General features: G+C 47.7%; 1 protein-coding gene across 1 annotated transcript; it reads left to right on the top strand.

The window, feature by feature from the left end:
• The first annotated feature begins 9,442 nt into the window (after nucleotides 1-9,442).
• LOC118516595 (tubulin polyglutamylase complex subunit 2-like) lies at nucleotides 9,443-11,322 on the top strand. The gene is made up of 2 exons (XM_036062558.1): nucleotides 9,443-9,714; nucleotides 9,784-11,322. Exon 2 carries the CDS (start codon nucleotides 10,473-10,475, stop codon nucleotides 11,076-11,078), a length of 606 nt encoding a protein of 201 aa, XP_035918451.1. The 5' UTR covers nucleotides 9,443-9,714; nucleotides 9,784-10,472; the 3' UTR covers nucleotides 11,079-11,322.
• The last annotated feature ends 10,583 nt before the right edge of the window (nucleotides 11,323-21,905 follow it).

Raw genomic sequence — 21,905 nt, 5'->3', positions numbered from 1 at the left:
TCTGTATCCTTACTAGCGGATTCCTTGGGTAATCTATTAAGTTCATATGCTATTTTTTGACATTTTACGCAAAGCCAACAATCTTCCGGCTTTGGTTTACGTGTTAGTTTGGCACATGTTAAATGAAACCACCTATCACATTCATAGCATGAAATCATGCTTTCTTCGGAAGTGTCTTCCGCCACGCACAATCGGCAACTGCCGGAAGTGTTCGTGGTAAATTTGTAAGGCATCTCGGCGGATCTTTAAAATTCCTACTCTGAGCTATAGATAAGAAAGTTCGACTTACCGTTTTCGGTGTTACCTTTCCTTGACGTGCCCGGTAGTTCAATGTGGTCTCGATCTCGCTGATAATTCACTCCGGAGTCGTACTAAAATACCATCTGCACCGATAGTCAACTGACTTACTCCGTTAAGATACGCCTTACGAGAACTTTTTCCCACGTGCGTATTGCTGATAAGCTTCCTTTATGCACTGGTATTTTATGTCCTCAATTTGTTTAAACTCGAGCACTTTAATGCGATCGCAACGTCATTCACTCGGTTAACTTATTGTTCCGCGGTTGTCCACGTACTGATTGTTAAACACGATTTCTTTCGTAAGCATAGACGTCTTCGCTAAACATTTAAAGTTACTTTCGAGTTTGTTTCGGATGTGAACTTTTTTCGTTCACTCCGGAGCCGTATTGTAACACTATTGTTCTCGAATAGTAAAATAACGTACTCCGTTTAGTTCTACCCTTTTGGAAGAATTTTATTACCCTTTGGTATGGGTTAGTTCGGAGCCGTGTTTATTGCTTATATAAAGCTTATATCACGCACTGGCACTCACTGATGCTCTCCGATTTTGTTCTGCACTTGTGCACATTGATATGATCGCAACGGCACTCGATCGGTTCACTTATAGCACTGTAGTTCTTACGTGTATTAATTGTAAACCGTTTCACTCGCTGCAATTCACTTTATTTTTCACAAGCGCAGAATTTCAATCTGAACCTTTTTGAAGCACTACTTGGTGCGGGTTCAGTTAGGGGCTGTTTTTTTTGGCGACAGCACACCACGAACGTAAGTTCGCTCGAATGAGTTGTTAACGCGCGCGGATATTAACAACTCCTCTCTGGAGCCACCATTTGTTAGTTCGATAACGAACCGTTGTTGAACCGACCACGCGAAGGAATGGTCGATTCGGAGATCTCCGCGCAGATTCCTGGCCTTGTCAGAGTTGCTTGAATCAGGCGGCTAACCTTTTTTCCTGGAAAACCAGGAGAAGTTTTTAGCGGCGGACTCGCACTACACTAACTCGGCGTGGACAACGGGAATGCCGTAGCTCGATCAGACGATTAGCCTTTTTCCTGGATAACCAGGAGAAGTATCTAACCATGGTTCTTGCTTGGCTTGATTTCGCCTAATTCTTCCGACGGAGTGGGGAGACACCAAAGTGCGTAACCAATTTCCGGAGAGAAGGCAAAGGTGAAACTTTCCCGATTCTGTATGGATACCCAAACAATGAAACACAAGTTTCTTCGTTGAGGTTTGGATTACAAGTCAATTTTTATTCTCAAAAAACCTGTCTTATATACTAAAATTCCGTGGGAAAAAGAACATGAAACAGCATTACATCGATCTCCTTTTTCCTAATTCGGTATGCTGATGCGTTGACCCCTGCCAGGCGTCGGCTAGTGTAGGAGGTCTGTAATGTAACAATATCTGGCGATTGTTACCCTATCGTTTTATGACCATGGGTAATGCATCGCGCATCTGTGGTTCAAGTACGTATGCCTATTTTCCTATTGCCTATTTCCTGCGCGTCGTTTGTTCTATTCGTCAAGTTGGTCTTTCCTTCACTGCCCTACGACCGTGCCTTGATCTTCGCGTTGATCGTTTTTAATCGCGCAATGACAATGTATGCATTGTGTTCTAGTGTTAACCCTTTTCGGCCCATGTTCTTCACTTTCGTTTTTATTACATGGCTTGAGTTTATTTATAATTTTCATATGTCTGGATATTGTCCCTTTTTCGAGATATTTTATGACATACCCTGACATGTTACCATAATTTCGTCTTTCTTACGGTATGGGGTCTTTCTGTGATTCAAGGTTGTTTTGGTGAGAATTTTATCCTAAACGAAGATATTTAGTTATTTAAAGTTTCTCATCTAACTCTTGCACGCCTATCAGTTTAGCTCAATTTTATTTTGTCGCGTTCGCAACATGGCTGACGATGGGACGAAATGGGCTAAGACGCCGGACCTATCGGCACAAGGGCGATGGTTTAGGGGACCGCCGTTTCTCTGGGAACCGGAAAATGCGTGGCCTGCTCGCGTCGACCCCGAGAAAGATACGTCGGAAGAACTTCGAAAGATCGTCCATCACCACCAAATTACAGAACCGCTCATCGTTCTCGACCGGTTCTCGAAGTGGAAACGGGTGCTTCGTACCGTAGCGTTTGTGATTCGCTTCGCGCATAATATCCGTCGTCGCGTCACGCAGAAGGCCACAGTGATTGGGCCACTGACCCAAGATGAGCTAGCGGAAGCCGAACGGGGCATTCAACGAAGGGCCTACAACAGCGAAATCGTCAGCTTGCGCAAACAGACCCCGCAAAAGCATCCGTGGAAAAGGGGGGTCGAGAAGAAAAGCAGCATCTATAAGCTCTCGCCTATTCTGGACGACCACGGGATCCTGAGAGTGGGGGGACGTTTGACGGAATGCGTAGGCATCAACGATTCCTCACGGAACCCGTTCATCCTTCCTCGGCGAGACTACGGAACCGATCTCATTATTCGGGAGCAACACGAAAGGTACAAACACGGCAACCACAACACGGTTTTGAGCGAATTAAGGATGCGGTACCACATCCCTAAACTGCTGGGGGAATATCGACGCGTTAGGAGAGATTGTCAGTGGTGCAAAGTGAACAACGCGCGACCGGAGCCACCGCTAATGGGTAATTTACCACAACAAAGAACCGCATTTTATTAACGTGCCTTTTCCTTCACAGGGATCGACTACTTCGGCCCGTTTTTAGTAGCTGTCGGTCGCAGAGTAGAGAAGCGGTGGGGGGTTATATTTGCCTGCCTCACGTCGAGAGCTGTACATCTCGAGATAGCGGCGTCCCTCACCACAGCGTCATGCATACTGGCGTTTCGCAGATTCATCGCATCGCTTCGTCGGTGCCTCTCGTGAGTTGAAGGAAGCTTTGGAAGAGGTTGATCACGACGTTCTGATGACCGAGCACTGCGGACCGCGGATGAAGTGGACATTTAACCCGCCAGGGGCGCCTCACTTTGTCGGCTGCTGGGAGCGTTTGGTACGTTCCGTGAAGAAGTCACTGAATCAGTTCGTGTTCACCAAGCGCCCTACGGATGAAGTAATGCTGTCAACGTTCACGGAGATCGAACTCATCCTTAATTCGAGACCACTTACCTACGTGCCCCTGAACGACGAACTGGCTGACCCTATAACACCTAATCACCTGCTCCTTGGAAGCTCTGATGGAAACAAACCACCGGCAGTTTTCTGTGATAGCCCTGCTACAATCCGCTCGTCGTGGCAAATGGCGCAGCATTCAGCAGATTTATTCTGGAAGAAATACACGGTACAAACGAGCAGTGGAACTTACGTTAGACCCGCGCACAAATTACCAGTCTTAGATGTATCAGCTTAGTAGAAAACCGCATGGCAAGAGTCGAATACAGAATATAGCGAAAGTGAAAAACAGCAAACAAACAAACAAACAAACAAACACACACCCACGAAGCAACTGACAGAAGATGGGAAGTGAAGCCACGGTTTGTACAATCGCGAAAGAGAGGTGTGTCATCACGAAGATCGGGTTTATAAAGTCGCCAAAGAGAGGTTGCGTCATCACAAAGAGCGAATTTAGCATTGAGGTGTTTATTATCGCCTAACAAACATATTTAACCGTGGCGCACTTGGGGGGACAATGTTGAAAACTTTATAGGGCTCCCAACGGTCTGTCAGTTGGGTCGGTCAAAAATTCAACCGCGTTTCAACACCGGTGTCTTCAGGAGAGCGTTCCAGCACTATATTGATTCCCGGACCACTTCCCGGACGAGTGGCGGGATCGGGAGCTGCAACAAACGGACAGTAGTTAAGAACGTGTGGCAGTATTTGGCTGAATTTGCGAAAGTGAACGGTATGTGCGCTCTTACCCAATGCCCAAATCCTTGTTTCGTACATCGTCAAACGACGGCTAGATGTTCCGTTCCTGTGCGTTCCTGCGACGGAGCAAAAAAAAACATCACCGTGAGTATAATCAAGCACATCCGTTGGTGTCCGGAACACGTTGGTTGATGTTATTACCGTCATCGTTAGCGGAATGCGAAACTACTCACCCAACGTATGCACTGGACGTACCGCGCATTCACCATCCAGAAGTATCGTCTAGCAGAAGAGCGTGTGAAACAACAAGTACAGCACACTGCCTCCCCGCCAGACCGGCAGACATCCACGCGCACGAAACACTCTCCACACTCTCGCGATGGCCACTTGCACGCATCTCAGACAGTCTTGGATGCTGGAGAGACTCAGCACACGCGCGTTGGTAAGCCTGGCAGGATGTGCACAGCAAACACAAATCACTCGCGCGAGCTTTCTTTTGTGTATTCGGTAACTGGATCGAGCGGAGGTAACAGGATGCCCCCGAATTCTGTCCGGGGGGCAGGCCGCCCGCCTGTGGTGTTTTCAACGCCGAAAGACGTCGAATTAACGTCGAGCATACACTTTCAAACACTGTGTGTAACGGGCGAATTTGAGGCCGGCACACGGAACACGAAACACTAAATTGAACATGAGAAACACGGCAAATCTCTGTTTGCCTACTAGACGACATTAGATAATGACAGTGTGAATTGAAAACACATCTCAGCACACATTGGAAACCATCCATAGGAATAATTAATAAGTAAAAGTCAGGCATGCGTTGAAAACATTATTTAGCAAGCTGAAGTGTGCAACAGACGTTTTTTCCACTGTGTCTCATCTCAGCACCATATTTCATCGAAAATGGCCAGCCGTAAGATCGGAAACCGTCGTAATGATACGTCGTTGCACCTGGAGCAACTGACGTGTGAACTGAAGAACAAACTGAACGAACTGCCGCGAGTGAGCAACGTGACATCAGATGACAACGGACCATGCACAGCGGCAGATTTAAGGGTTTGGGAGTACAAGAATTTCGTTTTTATGCCGGACGACATGAAGCGTTTTTACCTGTCGACCGATGGGATGCACACGAGCTGGACTTACAATTATTCGAAGCGCGCAAAATTACGTGTAGGCCACCTCTACATACCTAAATTGACGCAAATCCAGAACCTCGAACTGAAAGGACCGGGAACTGTGTTCGAGCTCGACCGCATAGGTGACAGGGGTTTCGTTTTACTCGTGTACAAGACAAACGTTACAACCCGTCCGGAAATTTATTTGTTGGAAGTGGGATCGTGGAAGTGGACACTGTTGGCGGACTCCTTTACGACCTACTTACGTATGACCATCGAGCATCTCGGGCTACCATGTTGGCAGTTAGCCTTTGCCAGCTGTCGCCTGCCAGGGTGGGCTGAACAGCTGTTTCTGGTGCTGGCTCCACATTTGCTGTTGGACAATGACGAAATGCTAGGAGCGAAGAGCGCGAAGGTAAACCAACGAGCGCAGCACCCGCTCAATGTGCTAGATCCGGCTAGATTTTGGACCACGGTACGACGCATGCGCTCGGCACATAAATAGCCAACGACCAACGAGAACGAGAACGAGGTGGCCATTACGGAGGATTACTTTACCATTACGATAGACCATTACGCATTTAAAATAAACAATAAATAGCCACTGCACGGCCACTGTTTCAATTACATAGAAATGTAGTTTTATTTCTATCTAAAGCTAGCTTTGGTTTCCTTCCATTCGCATTCCCATTCCGCTTTCCAGGGACCAGCTTTGCCCGTGAACAACACAACACACATGGTTTGGTCTGATAATTGTACACAGTTTTGCGATTGTATCGAAGGATCGAATAAAATTGCTTCACAAACTTCACCAACCTCCACCACCCAGAAGCGGGTTCCTTGACTGTGTTAACCCGTAGCAGTATATGGGCACCTGGGCAATACACAGTGCCGGACAGACAGCACTGCGCAACGAACACAACTTACACATCACGCACACACACACACACACACACACACATCATTTGTTTATTTACACCCGTACAAATCATTACCTTGCACCGTTCGATATTCAGACATTGTGCGAGAAGCGACCGCGTTGCCGGGCCAGTATGAATGCGGTGCGTTTATAGTGCAGTGCTGGGTACGCGCGTGTTTGGCGCACTACTGTGAGGCGAAACTAACAACGACGCCGGTGATTCGCGATGCTGGGAAAAGGTGCGCCAGTGGGAATGATGGCTTGTACAGCGCGCACAGCTGCCAGTACTGCTCGCCGCCTGAGAAGGGCCCGATCAACGCGGCCAGCTTTGTATGGGCGTGCGTCTATGCGGCAGTGTTGAAAATTGGTGATTTTTTCGCAACTACCCCCACGGGGGACTAAAAACGACGGCGGCGGTGGCAAAAGGAGTGGCAATGGGCGTGGTCTGGTTGTTTGTACAACGCGTACGTCGGTGCCATCACTGGTGCCGGTACAATACAATTGGCATTAACTTGCTACTCTTGCTCATGAGGTTCAATATATCAAGTGAATAAGGTGGATGAACATGATAATGTAGTTTATGAAGATGGAAAAACTAGTTCTAGAAATTTTCCTCTGGCTATTTGAAAAAAATAGTCGAACTCTTACGAGTAACAATATTTACTGCAGGAAGAAAACAGTGTTCCACGACATTTACTGTCTTTTGTGATACTCACATGATCAGGACTTTTTGAAATATTAATTGTTGTCTACAAAGAAAGCTTCCCAGTTTTTTTTTTCATCCACAAAACTTTACTCTCAATGGAACGTATTGTAACACCATCACCAGACAGTACAAAATGTATTTTTACCATATTTATTTAGTCCACAATCGCGCTGAAACTTTCACCAAATTTCACCTAACTGTCCCTTCCGAAACTAATAGCAGACCCTACCTTAGCAAATCCTTTCCCTTCCCTTCAACTTATCCCGAAGAATCTCATCAGGAAAAAAAAGAACGACGACGCCTGCTAAAAGACGCCAGGGCCTTACGGTTACGGGGCGCTGTAATAAATTCGCGTACACGGTAGGCAACAGGAACACACACGGCAAGGCACGGGCCAGACGGGTCAGGCAGTCGTCCTTGCGGGAGAACCTTCTTAGTGGTGGGCTAAAAATAAGCGGATCGCAATCGCAAACTTCTCTCCGGTTGTCCTCACTCCCTCCAAATGCGTCCCTTTCCTGTTCACCCGGCCCCAGATTGGATGGTGAAAAATACGAGGAAGGAAAGAAATTCGGTTTCCGTTCGAGTTTTTCAAGAATCAATTTCACCTTCCGCTGCCGTCACAGTCTAATGGATCTCCTCCTTCCCCGCGGGGCGGTTTCCGTTGGGGCCTTTGCAAATGGGAGGCTGTTTCGTGATTCGGTTCCCTTCAACGTTCGCCTTCACCTGCTTTATTGGTCTGCATCCGCATAAATCCGGTTCCGTGATACACTCCATCTCCCGAGCAGAAGAATAGCTCGGGCAGGCAGCATAGTAATAATCAAAATCTCGCTTAAAATTCTTTCGCTCTTTCTTTTCTCCTCTCGCTATTGCTGCTGCTGGCTTTTTTCTCGCTCTCCATGTCCACAAAACATAAGCCAATGGCGATGAGTGATTTGGGGAGTACTCCCCCAAGGGAGGAGTACGGAAGGCAAAGGAGACCAGTGAAAGGTGCTGGTCGATAATCTCTTACCTTACTGCCTGTTCGCTTTCCCATTGCTTTGACTCTGGCCGTAGAGTTTCGATCCACTAGCCAGACACAGCGATATTATTTATTTGAATTATGTTTCGGAAAACGTCTCTCGGCGTTGGTGTGGAAAATCGATCGAAATTTATCGATCGAATCCATCGACATTTACATGTTAAAAAAAATCGAAACAAATAGGAAAAAATACATGTGAAATAGAAAAAAGTACATGTGTGTGTGTGTGTGTGTGTGTGTGTGTGTGTGTGTGTGTGTGTGTGTGTGTGTGTGTGTGTGTGTGTGTGTGTGTGTGTGTGTGTGTGTGTGTGTGTGTGTGTGCCGTGCCGTGCCGTGCCGTGCCGTTGTTTATTTATCCAAGCTTCTTCACCAGTCTCCGGCAGACCGGGCCCGGTTTATTGGTGTGGATGAAAAGGAAAACTGTTCTTGAAGTTCTTACCATACCAATGTGTACCGTCGTTTTTCCACGCTTCCCCGCACGCATCCGCAAAAATCGCATCGGCTTTTCTTCTCCGTTGCTACACTGTGAAAAGTTCGTCTTGAGCAGGGAACAGTCGGCGGTCGGCGATACGACTTGTTTGATTGGAGCTGACTTTGGATGGTTTTTGTTTGTGTATGCTAATGTTTGTCCGTTCCCACGGAATAATTCACGGAACCCGATCATCCTTCCTCGGCGAGACTACGGAACCGATCTCATTATTCGGGAGCAACATGCCTCTCGTGAGTTGAAGGAAGCTTTGGAAGAGGTTGATCACGACGTTCTGATGACCGAGCTTGGCGGCTGCTGGGAGCGTTTGGTACGTTCCGTGAAGAAGGCACTGAATCAGTTCGTGTTCACCAAGCGCCCTACGGATGAAGTAATGCTGTCAACGTTCACGGAGATCGAACTCATCCTTAATTCGAGACCACTTACCTACGTGCCCCTGAACGACGAACTGGCTGACCCTATAACATCTAATCACTCTCCTCCTTGGGAGCTCTGATGGAAGCAAACCACCGGCAGTTTTCTGTGATAGCCCTGCTACAATCCGGTCGTCGTGGCGAATGGCGCAGCATTCAGCAGATTTATTCTGGAAGAAATGATTAGCAGAATACTTACCCACACTTACCCAACAAACCAAGTGGTTCGAACCAGTCAAGTTAGGCAAGCCACGGTACAAACGAGCAGTGGAACTTACGTTAGACCCGCGCACAAATTACCAGTCTTAGATGTATCAGCTTAGTAGAAAACCGCATGGCAAGAGTCGAATACAGAATATAGCGAAAGTGAAAAACAGCAAACAAACAAACAAACAAACAAACACACACCCACGAAGCAACTGACAGAAGATGGGAAGTGAAGCCACGGTTTGTACAATCGCGAAAGAGAGGTGTGTCATCACGAAGATCGGGTTTATAAAGTCGCCAAAGAGAGGTTGCGTCATCACAAAGAGCGAATTTAGCATTGAGGTGTTTATTATCGCCTAACAAACATATTTAACCGTGGCGCACTTGGGGGGACAATGTTGGAAAATTTATAGGGCTCCCAACGGTCTGTCAGTTGGGTCGGTCAAAAATTCAACCGCGTTTCAACACCGGTGTCTTCAGGAGAGCGTTCCAGCACTATATTGATTCCCGGACCACTTCCCGGACGAGTGGCGGGATCGGGAGCTGCAACAAACGGACAGTAGTTAAGAACGTGTGGCAGTATTTGGCTAAATTTGCGAAAGTGAACGGTATGTGCGCTCTTACCCGATGCCCAAATCCTTGTTTCGTACATCGTCAAACGACGGCTAGATGTTCCGTTCCTGTGCGTTCCTGCGACGGAGCAAAAAAAAAAAAACATCACCGTGAGTATAATCAAGCACATCCGTTGGTGTCCGGAACACGTTGGTTGATGTTATTACCGTCATCGTTAGCGGAATGCGAAACTACTCACCCAACGTATGCACTGGACGTACCGCGCATTCAGCATCCAGAAGTATCGTCTGGCAGAAGAGCGTGTGAAACAACAAGTACAGCACACTGCCTCCCCGCCAGACCGGCAGACATCCACGCGCACGAAACACTCTCCACACTCTCGCGATGGCCACTTGCACGCATCTCAGGCAGTCCTGGATGCTGGAGAGACTCAGCACACGCGCGTTGGTAAGCCTGGCAGGATGTGCACAGCAAACACAAATCACTCGCGCGAGCTTTCTTTCGTGTATTCGGTAACTGGATCGAGCGGAGGTAACAGGATGCCCCCGAATTCTGTCCGGGGGGCAGGCCGCCCGCCTGTGGTGTTTTCAACGCCGAAAGCGTCGAATTAACGTCGAGCATACACTTTCAAACACTGTGTGTAACGGGCGAATGCGAGGCCGGCACACGGAACACGAAACACTAAATTGAACATGAGAAACACGGCAAATCTCTGTTTGCCTACTAGACGACATTAGATAATGACAGTGTGAATTGAAAACACATCTCAGCACACATTGGAAACCATCCATAGGAATAATTAATAAGTTAAAGTCAGGCATGCGTTGAAAACATTATTTAGCAAGCTGAAGTGTGCAACAGACGCTTTTTCCACTGTGTCTCATCTCAGCACCATATTTCATCGAAAATGGCCAGCCGTAAGATCGGAAACCGTCGTAATGATACGTCGTTGCACCTGGAGCAACTGACGTTTGGACTGAAGAATAAACTGAACGAACTGCCGCGAGTGAGCAACGTGACATCAGATGACAACGGACCGTGCACAGTGGCAGATTTAAGGGCTTGGGAATACAAGAACTTCGTTTTTATGCCGGACGATATGAAGCGTTTTTACATGTCGACCGATGGGATGCACACGAGCTGGACTTACAATTATTCGAAGCGCGCAAAATTACGTGTAGGCCACCTCTACATACCTAAATTGACACACATCCAGAACCTCGAACTGAAAGGACCGGGAACTGTGTTCGAGCTCGACCGCATAGGTGACAGGGGTTTCGTTTTACTCGTGTACAAGACAAACGTTACAACCCGTCCGGAAATTTATTTGTTGGAAGTGGGATCGTGGAAGTGGACACTGTTGGCGGACTCCTTTACGACCTACTTACGTATGACCATCGAGCATCTCGGGCTACCATGTTGGCAGTTAGCCTTTGCCAGCTGTCGCCTGCCAGGGTGGGCTGAACAGCTGTTTCTGGTGCTGGCTCCACATTTGCTGTTGGACAATGACTAAATGCTAGGAGCGAAGAGCGCGAAGGTAAACCAACGAGCGCAGCACCCGCTCAATGTGCTAGATCCGGCTAGATTTTGGACCACGGTACGACGCATGCGCTCGGCACATAAATAGCCAACGACCAACGAGAACGAGAACGAGGTGGCCATTACGGAGGATTACTTTACCATTACGATAGACCATTACGCATTTAAAATAAACAATAAATAGCCACTGCACGGCCACTGTTTCAATTACATAGAAATGTAGTTTTATTTCTATCTAAAGCTAGCTTTGGTTTCCTTCCATTCGCATTCCCATTCCGCTTTCCAGGGACCAGCTTTGCCCGTGAACAACACAACACACATGGTTTGGTCTGATAATTGTACACAGTTTTGCGATTGTATCGAAGGATCGAATAAAATTGCTTCACAAACTTCACCAACCTCCACCACCCAGAAGCGGGTTCCTTGACTGTGTTAACCCGTAGCAGTATATGGGCACCTGGGCAATACACAGTGCCGGACAGACAGCACTGCGCAACGAACACAACTTACACATCACGCACACACACACACACACACACACACACATCATTTGTTTATTTACACCCGTACAAATCATTACCTTGCACCGTTCGATATTCAGACATTGTGCGAGAAGCGACCGCGTTGCCGGGCCAGTATGAATGCGGTGCGTTTATAGTGCAGTGCTGGGTACGCGCGTGTTTGGCGCACTACTGTGAGGCGAAACTAACAACGACGCCGGTGATTCGCGATGCTGGGAAAAGGTGCGCCAGTGGGAATGATGGCTTGTACAGCGCGCACAGCTGCCAGTACTGCTCGCCGCCTGAGAAGGGCCCGATCAACGCGGCCAGCTTTGTATGGGCGTGCGTCTATGCGGCAGTGTTGAAAATTGGTGATTTTTTCGCAACTACCCCCACGGGGGACTAAAAACGACGGCGGCGGTGGCAAAAGGAGTGGCAATGGGCGTGGTCTGGTTGTTTGTACAACGCGTACGTCGGTGCCATCACTGGTGCCGGTACAATAATATTACAATGTGCATGTTCATAGGCGACGACATAGTTTACCGTCGTCGTTGGTCTAAATAAACGCGTCCTCGAGGCGAAAAGGCGCGCACGCATTAAACGTCGGGTAAAAGGTTGGCCACACATTATGCTTAAGCGACTGGAAAACAGAAACTCCACATAAAAAAAAAAAAACAAAACGAAAGTTTCCAAAAGCTTTCCAAAATGTGCTCAGCTGGCTACATTCGGACCACAGACGATATAATCAGTTCGTGGCGTTTCGCGTAGGTGAGCTGCTTGAAAGCACTGATCCTAGTCAATGGCGCTGGATACCAACGAAGATGAACGTGGCTGACGATGGGACGAAATGGGCTAAGACGCCGGACCTATCGGCACAAGGGCGATGGTTTAGGGGACCGCCGTTTCTCTGGGAACCGGAAAATGCGTGGCCTGCACGCGTCGACCCCGAGAAAGATACGTCGGAAGAACTTCGAAAGATCGTCCATCACCACCAAATTACAGAACCGCTCATCGTTCTCGACCGGTGAATGAATGAATTATTGGCATGAACTTGCTACTCTTGCTCATGAGGTTCAATATATCAAGTGAATAAGGTGGATGAACATGATAATGTAGTTTATGAAGATGGAAAAACTAGTTCTAGAAATTTTCCTCTGGCTATTTGAAAAAAATAGTCGAACTCTTACGAGTAACAATATTTACTGCAGGAAGAAAACAGTGTTCCACGACATTTACTGTCTTTTGTGATACTCACATGATCAGGACTTTTTGAAATATTAATTGTTGTCTACAAAGAAAGCTTCCCAGTTTTTTTTTTCATCCACAAAACTTTACTCTCAATGGAACGTATTGTAACACCATCACCAGACAGTACAAAATGTATTTTTACCATATTTATTTAGTCCACAATCGCGCTGAAACTTTCACCAAATTTCACCTAACTGTCCCTTCCGAAACTAATAGCAGACCCTACCTTAGCAAATCCTTTCCCTTCCCTTCAACTTATCCCGAAGAATCTCATCAGGAAAAAAAAGAACGACGACGCCTGCTAAAAGACGCCAGGGCCTTACGGTTACGGGGCGCTGTAATAAATTCGCGTACACGGTAGGCAACAGGAACACACACGGCAAGGCACGGGCCAGACGGGTCAGGCAGTCGTCGTTGCGGGAGAACCTTCTTAGTGGTGGGCTAAAAATAAGCGGATCGCAATCGCAAACTTCTCTCCGGTTGTCCTCACTCCCTCCAAATGCGTCCCTTTCCTGTTCACCCGGCCCCAGATTGGATGGTGAAAAATACGAGGAAGGAAAGAAATTCGGTTTCCGTTCGAGTTTTTCAAGAATCAATTTCACCTTCCGCTGCCGTCACAGTCTAATGGATCTCCTCCTTCCCCGCGGGGCGGTTTCCGTTGGGGCCTTTGCAAATGGGAGGCTGTTTCGTGATTCGGTTCCCTTCAACGTTCGCCTTCACCTGCTTTATTGGTCTGCATCCGCATAAATCCGGTTCCGTGATACACTCCATCTCCCGAGCAGAAGAATAGCTCGGGCAGGCAGCATAGTAATAATCAAAATCTCGCTTAAAATTCTTTCGCTCTTTCTTTTCTCCTCTCGCTATTGCTGCTGCTGGCTTTTTTTCTCGCTCCCATGTCCACAAAACATAAGCCAGTGGCGATGAGTGATTTGGGGAGTACTCCCCCAAGGGAGGAGTACGGAAGGCAAAGGAGACCAGTGAAAGGTGCTGGTCGATAATCTCTTACCTTACTGCCTGTTCGCTTTCCCATTGCTTTGACTCTGGCCGTAGAGTTTCGATCCACTAGCCAGACACAGCGATATTATTTATTTGAATAATGTTTCGGAAAACGTCTCTCAGCGTTGGTGTGGAAAATCGATCGAAATTTATCGATCGTTTCGGAAGGGGGGGGGGACTGTGGTGCTGGTTTTTTGGGGTTTCGATCGTTGAATCGATCACCCGTCTAGCGCTATCGAGGTCAGTTTACCACCATTTGTTTGAAAGGTTTTTCTTGGAGAGGGCCATAAAAATTCTCATGCTTCGCCAAGACAGCAAAAGTTGAAGCGAGCTCGTATTGTTTGCCCTACCCCACACCAGGGAATGTGGCGAATCCATCGACATTTACATGTTAAAAAAAATCGAAACAAATAGGAAAAAATACATGTGAAATAGAAAAAAGTACATGTGTGTGTGTGTGTGTGTGTGTGTGTGTGTGTGTGTGTGTGTGTGTGTGTGTGTGTGTGTGTGTATGTGCCGTGCCGTGCCGTTGTTTATTTATCCAAGCTTCTTCGCCAGTCTCCGGCAGACCGGGCCCGGTTTATTGGTGTGGATGAAAAGGAAAACTGTTCTTGAAGTTCTTACCATACCAATGTGTACCGTCGTTTTTCCACGCTTCCCCGCACGCATCCGCAAAAATCGCATCGGCTTTTCTTCTCCGTTGCTACACTGTGAAAAGTTCGTCTTGAGCAGGGAACAGTCGGCGGTCGGCGATACGACTTGTTTGATTGGAGCTGACTTTGGATGGTTTTTGTTTGTGTATGCTAATGTTTGTCCGTTCCCACGGAATAATTCACGGAACCCGATCATCCTTCCTCGGCGAGACTACGGAACCGATCTCATTATTCGGGAGCAACATGCCTCTCGTGAGTTGAAGGAAGCTTTGGAAGAGGTTGATCACGACGTTCTGATGACCGAGCTTGGCGGCTGCTGGGAGCGTTTGGTACGTTCCGTGAAGAAGGCACTGAATCAGTTCGTGTTCACCAAGCGCCCTACGGATGAAGTAATGCTGTCAACGTTCACGGAGATCGAACTCATCCTTAATTCGAGACCACTTACCTACGTGCCCCTGAACGACGAACTGGCTGACCCTATAACATCTAATCACTCTCCTCCTTGGGAGCTCTGATGGAAGCAAACCACCGGCAGTTTTCTGTGATAGCCCTGCTACAATCCGGTCGTCGTGGCGAATGGCGCAGCATTCAGCAGATTTATTCTGGAAGAAATGGTTAGCAGAATACTTACCCACACTTACCCGACGAACCAAGTGGTTCGAACCAGTCAAGTTAGGCAAGCCACGGTACAAACGAGCAGTGGAACTTACGTTAGAACCGCGCACAAATTAGCAGTCTTAGATGTATCAGCTTAGTAGAAAACCGCATGGCAAGAGTCGAATACAGAATATAGAGAAAGTGAAAAACTGCAAACAAACAAACAAACAAACACACACCCACGAAGCAACTGACAGAAGATGGGAAGTGAAGCCACGGTTTGTACAATCGCGAAAGAGAGGTGTGTCATCACGAAGATCGGGTTTATAAAGTCGCTAAAGAGAGGTTGCGTCATCACGAAGAGCGAATTTTGCATTGAGGTGTTTATTATCGCCTAACAAACATATTTAACCGTGGCGCACTTGGGGGGACAATGTTGGAAACTTGATAGGGCTCCCAACGGTCTGTCAGTTGGGTCGGTCAAAAATTCAACCGCGTTTCAACACCGGTGTCTTCAGGAGAGCGTTCCAGCACTATATTGATTCCCGGACCACTTCCCGGACGAGTGGCGGGATCGGGAGCTGCAACAAACGGACAGTAGTTAAGAACGTGTGGCAGTATTTGGCTGAATTTGCGAAAGTGAACGGTATGTGCGCTCTTACCCGATGCCCAAATCCTTGTTTCGTACATCGTCAAACGACGGCTAGATGTTCCGTTCCTGTGCGTTCCTGCGACGGAGCAAAAAAAAAAAACATCACCGTGAGTATAATCAAGCACATCCGTTGGTGTCCGGAACACTTTGGTTGATGTTATTACCGTCATCGTTAGCGGAATGCGAAACTACTCACCCAACGTATGCACTGGACGTACCGCGCATTCAGCATCCAGAAGTATCGTCTAGCAGAAGAGCGTGTGAAATAACAAGTAAAGGCACACTGCCTCCCCGCCAGACCGGCAGACATCCACGCGCACGAAACACTCTCCACACTCTCGCGATGGCCACTTGCACGCATCTCAGGCAGTCCTGGATGCTGGAGAGACTCAGCACACGCGCGTTGGTAAGCCTGGCAGGATGTGCACAGCAAACACAAATCACTCGCGCGAGCTTTCTTTCGTGTATTCGGTAACTGGATCGAGCGGAGGTAACAGGCTGCCCCCGAATTCTGTCCGGGGGGCAGGCCGCCCGCCTGTGGTGTTTTCAACGCCGAAAGACGTCGAATTAACGTCGAGCATACACTTTCAAACACTGTGTGTAACGGGCGAATGCGAGGCCGGCACACGGAACACGAAACACTAAATTGAAAACATGAGAAACACGGCAAATCTCTGTTTGCCTACTAGACGACATTAGATAATGACAGTGTGAATTGAAAACACATCTCAGCACACATTGGAAACCATCCATAGGAATAATTAATAAGTAAAAGTCAGGCATGCGTTGAAACCATTATTTTGCAAGCTGAAGTGTGCAACAGACGCTTTTTCCACTGTGTCTCATCTCAGCACCATATTTCATCGAAAATGGCCAGCCGTAAGATCGAAAACCGTCGTAATGATACGTCGTTGCACCTGGAGCAACTGACGTGTGAACTGAAGAATAAACTGAACGAGCTGCCACGAGTGAGCAACGTGACATCAGATGACAACGGACCATGCACAGTGGCAGATTTAAGGGCTTGGGAATACAAGAATTTCGTTTTTATGCCGGACGACATGAAGCGTTTTTACCTGTCGACCGATGGGATGCACACGAGCTGGACTTACAATTATTCGAAGCGCGCAAAATTACGTGTAGGCCACCTCTACATACCTAAATTGACACACATCCAGAACCTCGAACTGAAAGGACCGGGAACTGTGTTCGAGCTCGACCGCATAGGTGACAGGGGTTTTGTTTTACTGGTGTACAAGACAAATGTTACAACCCGTCCGGAAATTTATTTGTTGGAAGTGGGATCGTGGAAGTGGACACTGTTGGCGGACTCCTTTACGACCTACTTACGCATGAGCATCGAGCATCTCGGGCTACCATGTTGGCAGTTAGCCTTTGCCAGCTGTCGCCTGCCAGGGTGGGCTGAACAGCTGTTTTTGGTGCTGGCTCCACATTTGCTGTTGGACTATGACGAAATGCTAGGAGCGAAGAGCGCGCCGGTATACCAACGAGCGCAGCACCCGCTCAATGTGCTAGATCCGGCTAGATTTTGGACCACGGTACGACGCATGCGCTCGGCACATAAATAGCCAACGACCAACGAGAACGAGAACGAGGTGGCCATTACGGAGGATTACTTACTTTACCATTACGATAGACCATTACGCATTTAAAATAATCAATAAATAGCCACTGCACGGCCACTGTTTCAATTACATAGAAATGTAGTTTTATTTATATCTAAAGCTAGCTTTGGTTTCCTCCCATTCGCATTCCCATTCCGCATTCCAGGGACCAGCTTTGCCCGTGAACAACACAACACACATGGTTTGGTCTGATAATTGTACACAGTTTTGCGATTGTATCGAAGGATCGAATAAAATTGCTTCACAAACTTCACCAACCACCCCCAACCCAGAAGCGGGTTCCTTGACTGGGTTTTACCCGTAGTAGTATATGGGCACCTGGGCAATACGCAGTGCCGGACAGACAGCACTGCGCAACGAACACAACTTACACATCACCCACACACACACATACACACACATCATTTGTTTATTTACACCCACACAATCATTACCTTGCACCGTTCGATATTCAGACATTGTGCGAGAAGCGACCGCGTTGCCGGGCCAGTATGAATGCGGTGCGTTTATAGTGCAGTGCTGGGTACGCGCGTGTTTGGCGCACTACTGTGAGGCGAAACTAACAACGACGCCGGTGATTCGCGATGCTGGGAAATGGTGCGCCAGTGGGAATGATGGCTTGTACAGCGCGCACAGCTGCCAGTACTGCTCGCCGCCTGAGAAGGGCCCGATCAACGCGGCCAGCTTTGTATGGGCGTGCGTCTATGCGGCAGTGCTGAAAATTCGTGATTTTTTCGCAACTACCCCCACGGGGGACTAAAAACGACGGCGGCGGTGGCAAAAGGAGTGGCAATGGGCGTGGTCTGGTTGTTTGTACAACGCGTACGTCGGTGCCATCACTGGTGCCGGTACAATAATATTACAATGTGCATGTTCATAGGCGACGACATAGTTTACCGTCGTCGTTGGTCTAAATAAACGCGTCCTCGAGGCGAAAAGGCGCGCACGCATTAAACGTCGGGTAAAAGGTTGGCCACACATTATGCTTAAGCGACTGGAAAACAGAAACTCCACATAAAAAAAAAAAAACAAAACGAAAGTTTCCAAAAGCTTTCCAAAATGTGCTCAGCTGGCTACATTCGGACCACAGACGATATAATCAGTTCGTGGCGTTTCGCGTAGGTGAGCTGCTTGAAAGCACTGATCCTAGTCAATGGCGCTGGATACCAACGAAGATGAACGTGGCTGACGATGGGACGAAATGGGCTAAGACGCCGGACCTATCGGCACAAGGGCGATGGTTTAGGGGACCGCCGTTTCTCTGGGAACCGGAAAATGCGTGGCCTGCACGCGTCGACCCCGAGAAAGATACGTCGGAAGAACTTCGAAAGATCGTCCATCACCACCAAATTACAGAACCGCTCATCGTTCTCGACCGGTGAATGAATGAATTATTGGCATGAACTTGCTACTCTTGCTCATGAGGTTCAATATATCAAGTGAATAAGGTGGATGAACATGATAATGTAGTTTATGAAGATGGAAAAACTAGTTCTAGAAATTTTCCTCTGGCTATTTGAAAAAAATAGTCGAACTCTTACGAGTAACAATATTTACTGCAGGAAGAAAACAGTGTTCCACGACATTTACTGTCTTTTGTGATACTCACATGATCAGGACTTTTTGAAATATTAATTGTTGTCTACAAAGAAAGCTTCCCAGTTTTTTTTTTTCATCCACAAAACTTTACTCTCAATGGAACGTATTGTAACACCATCACCAGACAGTACAAAATGTATTTTTACCATATTTATTTAGTCCACAATCGCGCTGAAACTTTCACCAAATTTCACCTAACTGTCCCTTCCGAAACTAATAGCAGACCCTACCTTAGCAAATCCTTTCCCTTCCCTTCAACTTATCCCGAAGAATCTCATCAGGAAAAAAAAGAACGACGACGCCTGCTAAAAGACGCCAGGGCCTTACGGCGCGTACACGGTAGGCAACAGGAACACACACGGCAAGGCACGGGCCAGACGGGTCAGGCAGTCGTCGTTGCGGGAGAACCTTCTTAGTGGTGGGCTAAAAATAAGCGGATCGCAATCGCAAACTTCTCTCCGGTTGTCCTCACTCCCTCCAAATGCGTCCCTTTCCTGTTCACCCGGCCCCAGATTGGATGGTGAAAAATACGAGGAAGGAAAGAAATTCGGTTTCCGTTCGAGTTTTTCAAGAATCAATTTCACCTTCCGCTGCCGTCACAGTCTAATGGATCTCCTCCTTCCCCGCGGGGCGGTTTCCGTTGGGGCCTTTGCAAATGGGAGGCTGTTTCGTGATTCGGTTCCCTTCAACGTTCGCCTTCACCTGCTGTATTGGTCTGCATCCGCATAAATCCGGTTCCGTGATACACTCCATCTCCCGAGCAGAAGAATAGCTCGGGCAGGCAGCATAGTAATAATCAAAATCTCGCTTAAAATTCTTTCGCTCTCTCTTTTCTCCTCTCGCTATTGCTGCTGCTGGCTTTTTTTCGCGCTCCCCATGTCCACAAAACATAAGCCAGTGGCGATGAGTGATTTGGGGAGTACTCCCCCAAGGGAGGAGTACGGAAGGCAAAGGAGACCAGTGAAAGGTGCTGGTCGATAATCTCTTACCTTACTGCCTGTTCGCTTTCCCATTGCTTTGACTCTGGCCGTAGAGTTTCGATCCACTAGCCAGACACAGCGATATTATTTATTTGAATTATGTTTCGGAAAACGTCTCTCAGCGTTGGTGTGGAAAATCGATCGAAATTTATCGATCGTTTCGGAAGGGGGGGGGGACTGTGGTGCTGGTTTTTTGGGGTTTCGATCGTTGAATCGATCACCCGTCTAGCGCTATCGAGGTCAGTTTACCACCATTTGTTTGAAAGGTTTTTCTTGGAGAGGGCCATAAAAATTCTCATGCTTCGCCAAGACAGCAAAAGTTGAAGCGAGCTCGTATTGTTTGCCCTACCCCACACCAGGGAATGTGGCGAATCCATCGACATTTACATGTTAAAAAAAATCGAAACAAATAGGAAAAAATACATGTGAAATAGAAAAAAGTACATGTGTGTGTGTGTGTGTGTGTGTGTGTGTGTGTGTGTGTGTGTGTGTGTGTGTATGTGCCGTGCCGTGCCGTTGTTTATTTATCCAAGCTTCTTCGCCAGTCTCCGGCAGACCGGGCCCGGTTTATTGGTGTGGATGAAAAGGAAAACTGTTCTTGAAGTTCTTACCATACCAATGTGTACCGTCGTTTTTCCACGCTTCCCCGCACGCATCCGCAAAAATCGCATCGGCTTTTCTTCTCCGTTGCTACACTGTGAAAAGTTCGTCTTGAGCAGGGAACAGTCGGCGGTCGGCGATACGACTTGTTTGATTGGAGCTGACTTTGGATGGTTTTTGTTTGTGTATGCTAATGTTTGTCCGTTCCCACGGAATAATTCACGGAACCCGATCATCCTTCCTCGGCGAGACTACGGAACCGATCTCATTATTCGGGAGCAACATGCCTCTCGTGAGTTGAAGGAAGCTTTGGAAGAGGTTGATCACGACGTTCTGATGACCGAGCTTGGCGGCTGCTGGGAGCGTTTGGTACGTTCCGTGAAGAAGGCACTGAATCAGTTCGTGTTCACCAAGCGCCCTACGGATGAAGTAATGCTGTCAACGTTCACGGAGATCGAACTCATCCTTAATTCGAGACCACTTACCTACGTGCCCCTGAACGACGAACTGGCTGACCCTATAACATCTAATCACTCTCCTCCTTGGGAGCTCTGATGGAAGCAAACCACCGGCAGTTTTCTGTGATAGCCCTGCTACAATCCGGTCGTCGTGGCGAATGGCGCAGCATTCAGCAGATTTATTCTGGAAGAAATGGTTAGCAGAATACTTACCCACACTTACCCGACGAACCAAGTGGTTCGAACCAGTCAAGTTAGGCAAGCCACGGTACAAACGAGCAGTGGAACTTACGTTAGAACCGCGCACAAATTAGCAGTCTTAGATGTATCAGCTTAGTAGAAAACCGCATGGCAAGAGTCGAATACAGAATATAGAGAAAGTGAAAAACTGCAAACAAACAAACAAACAAACACACACCCACGAAGCAACTGACAGAAGATGGGAAGTGAAGCCACGGTTTGTACAATCGCGAAAGAGAGGTGTGTCATCACGAAGATCGGGTTTATAAAGTCGCTAAAGAGAGGTTGCGTCATCACGAAGAGCGAATTTTGCATTGAGGTGTTTATTATCGCCTAACAAACATATTTAACCGTGGCGCACTTGGGGGGACAATGTTGGAAACTTGATAGGGCTCCCAACGGTCTGTCAGTTGGGTCGGTCAAAAATTCAACCGCGTTTCAACACCGGTGTCTTCAGGAGAGCGTTCCAGCACTATATTGATTCCCGGACCACTTCCCGGACGAGTGGCGGGATCGGGAGCTGCAACAAACGGACAGTAGTTAAGAACGAGTGGCAGTATTTGGCTGAATTTGCGAAAGTGAACGGTATGTGCGCTCTTACCCGATGCCCAAATCCTTGTTTCGTACATCGT

The sequence above is a fragment of the Anopheles stephensi genome, unplaced genomic scaffold (assembly GCF_013141755.1).
Source record: "Anopheles stephensi strain Indian unplaced genomic scaffold, UCI_ANSTEP_V1.0 ucontig345, whole genome shotgun sequence".
Taxonomy (NCBI): domain Eukaryota; kingdom Metazoa; phylum Arthropoda; class Insecta; order Diptera; family Culicidae; genus Anopheles; species Anopheles stephensi.
This window is presented reverse-complemented; position numbering and strand designations above follow the sequence as displayed.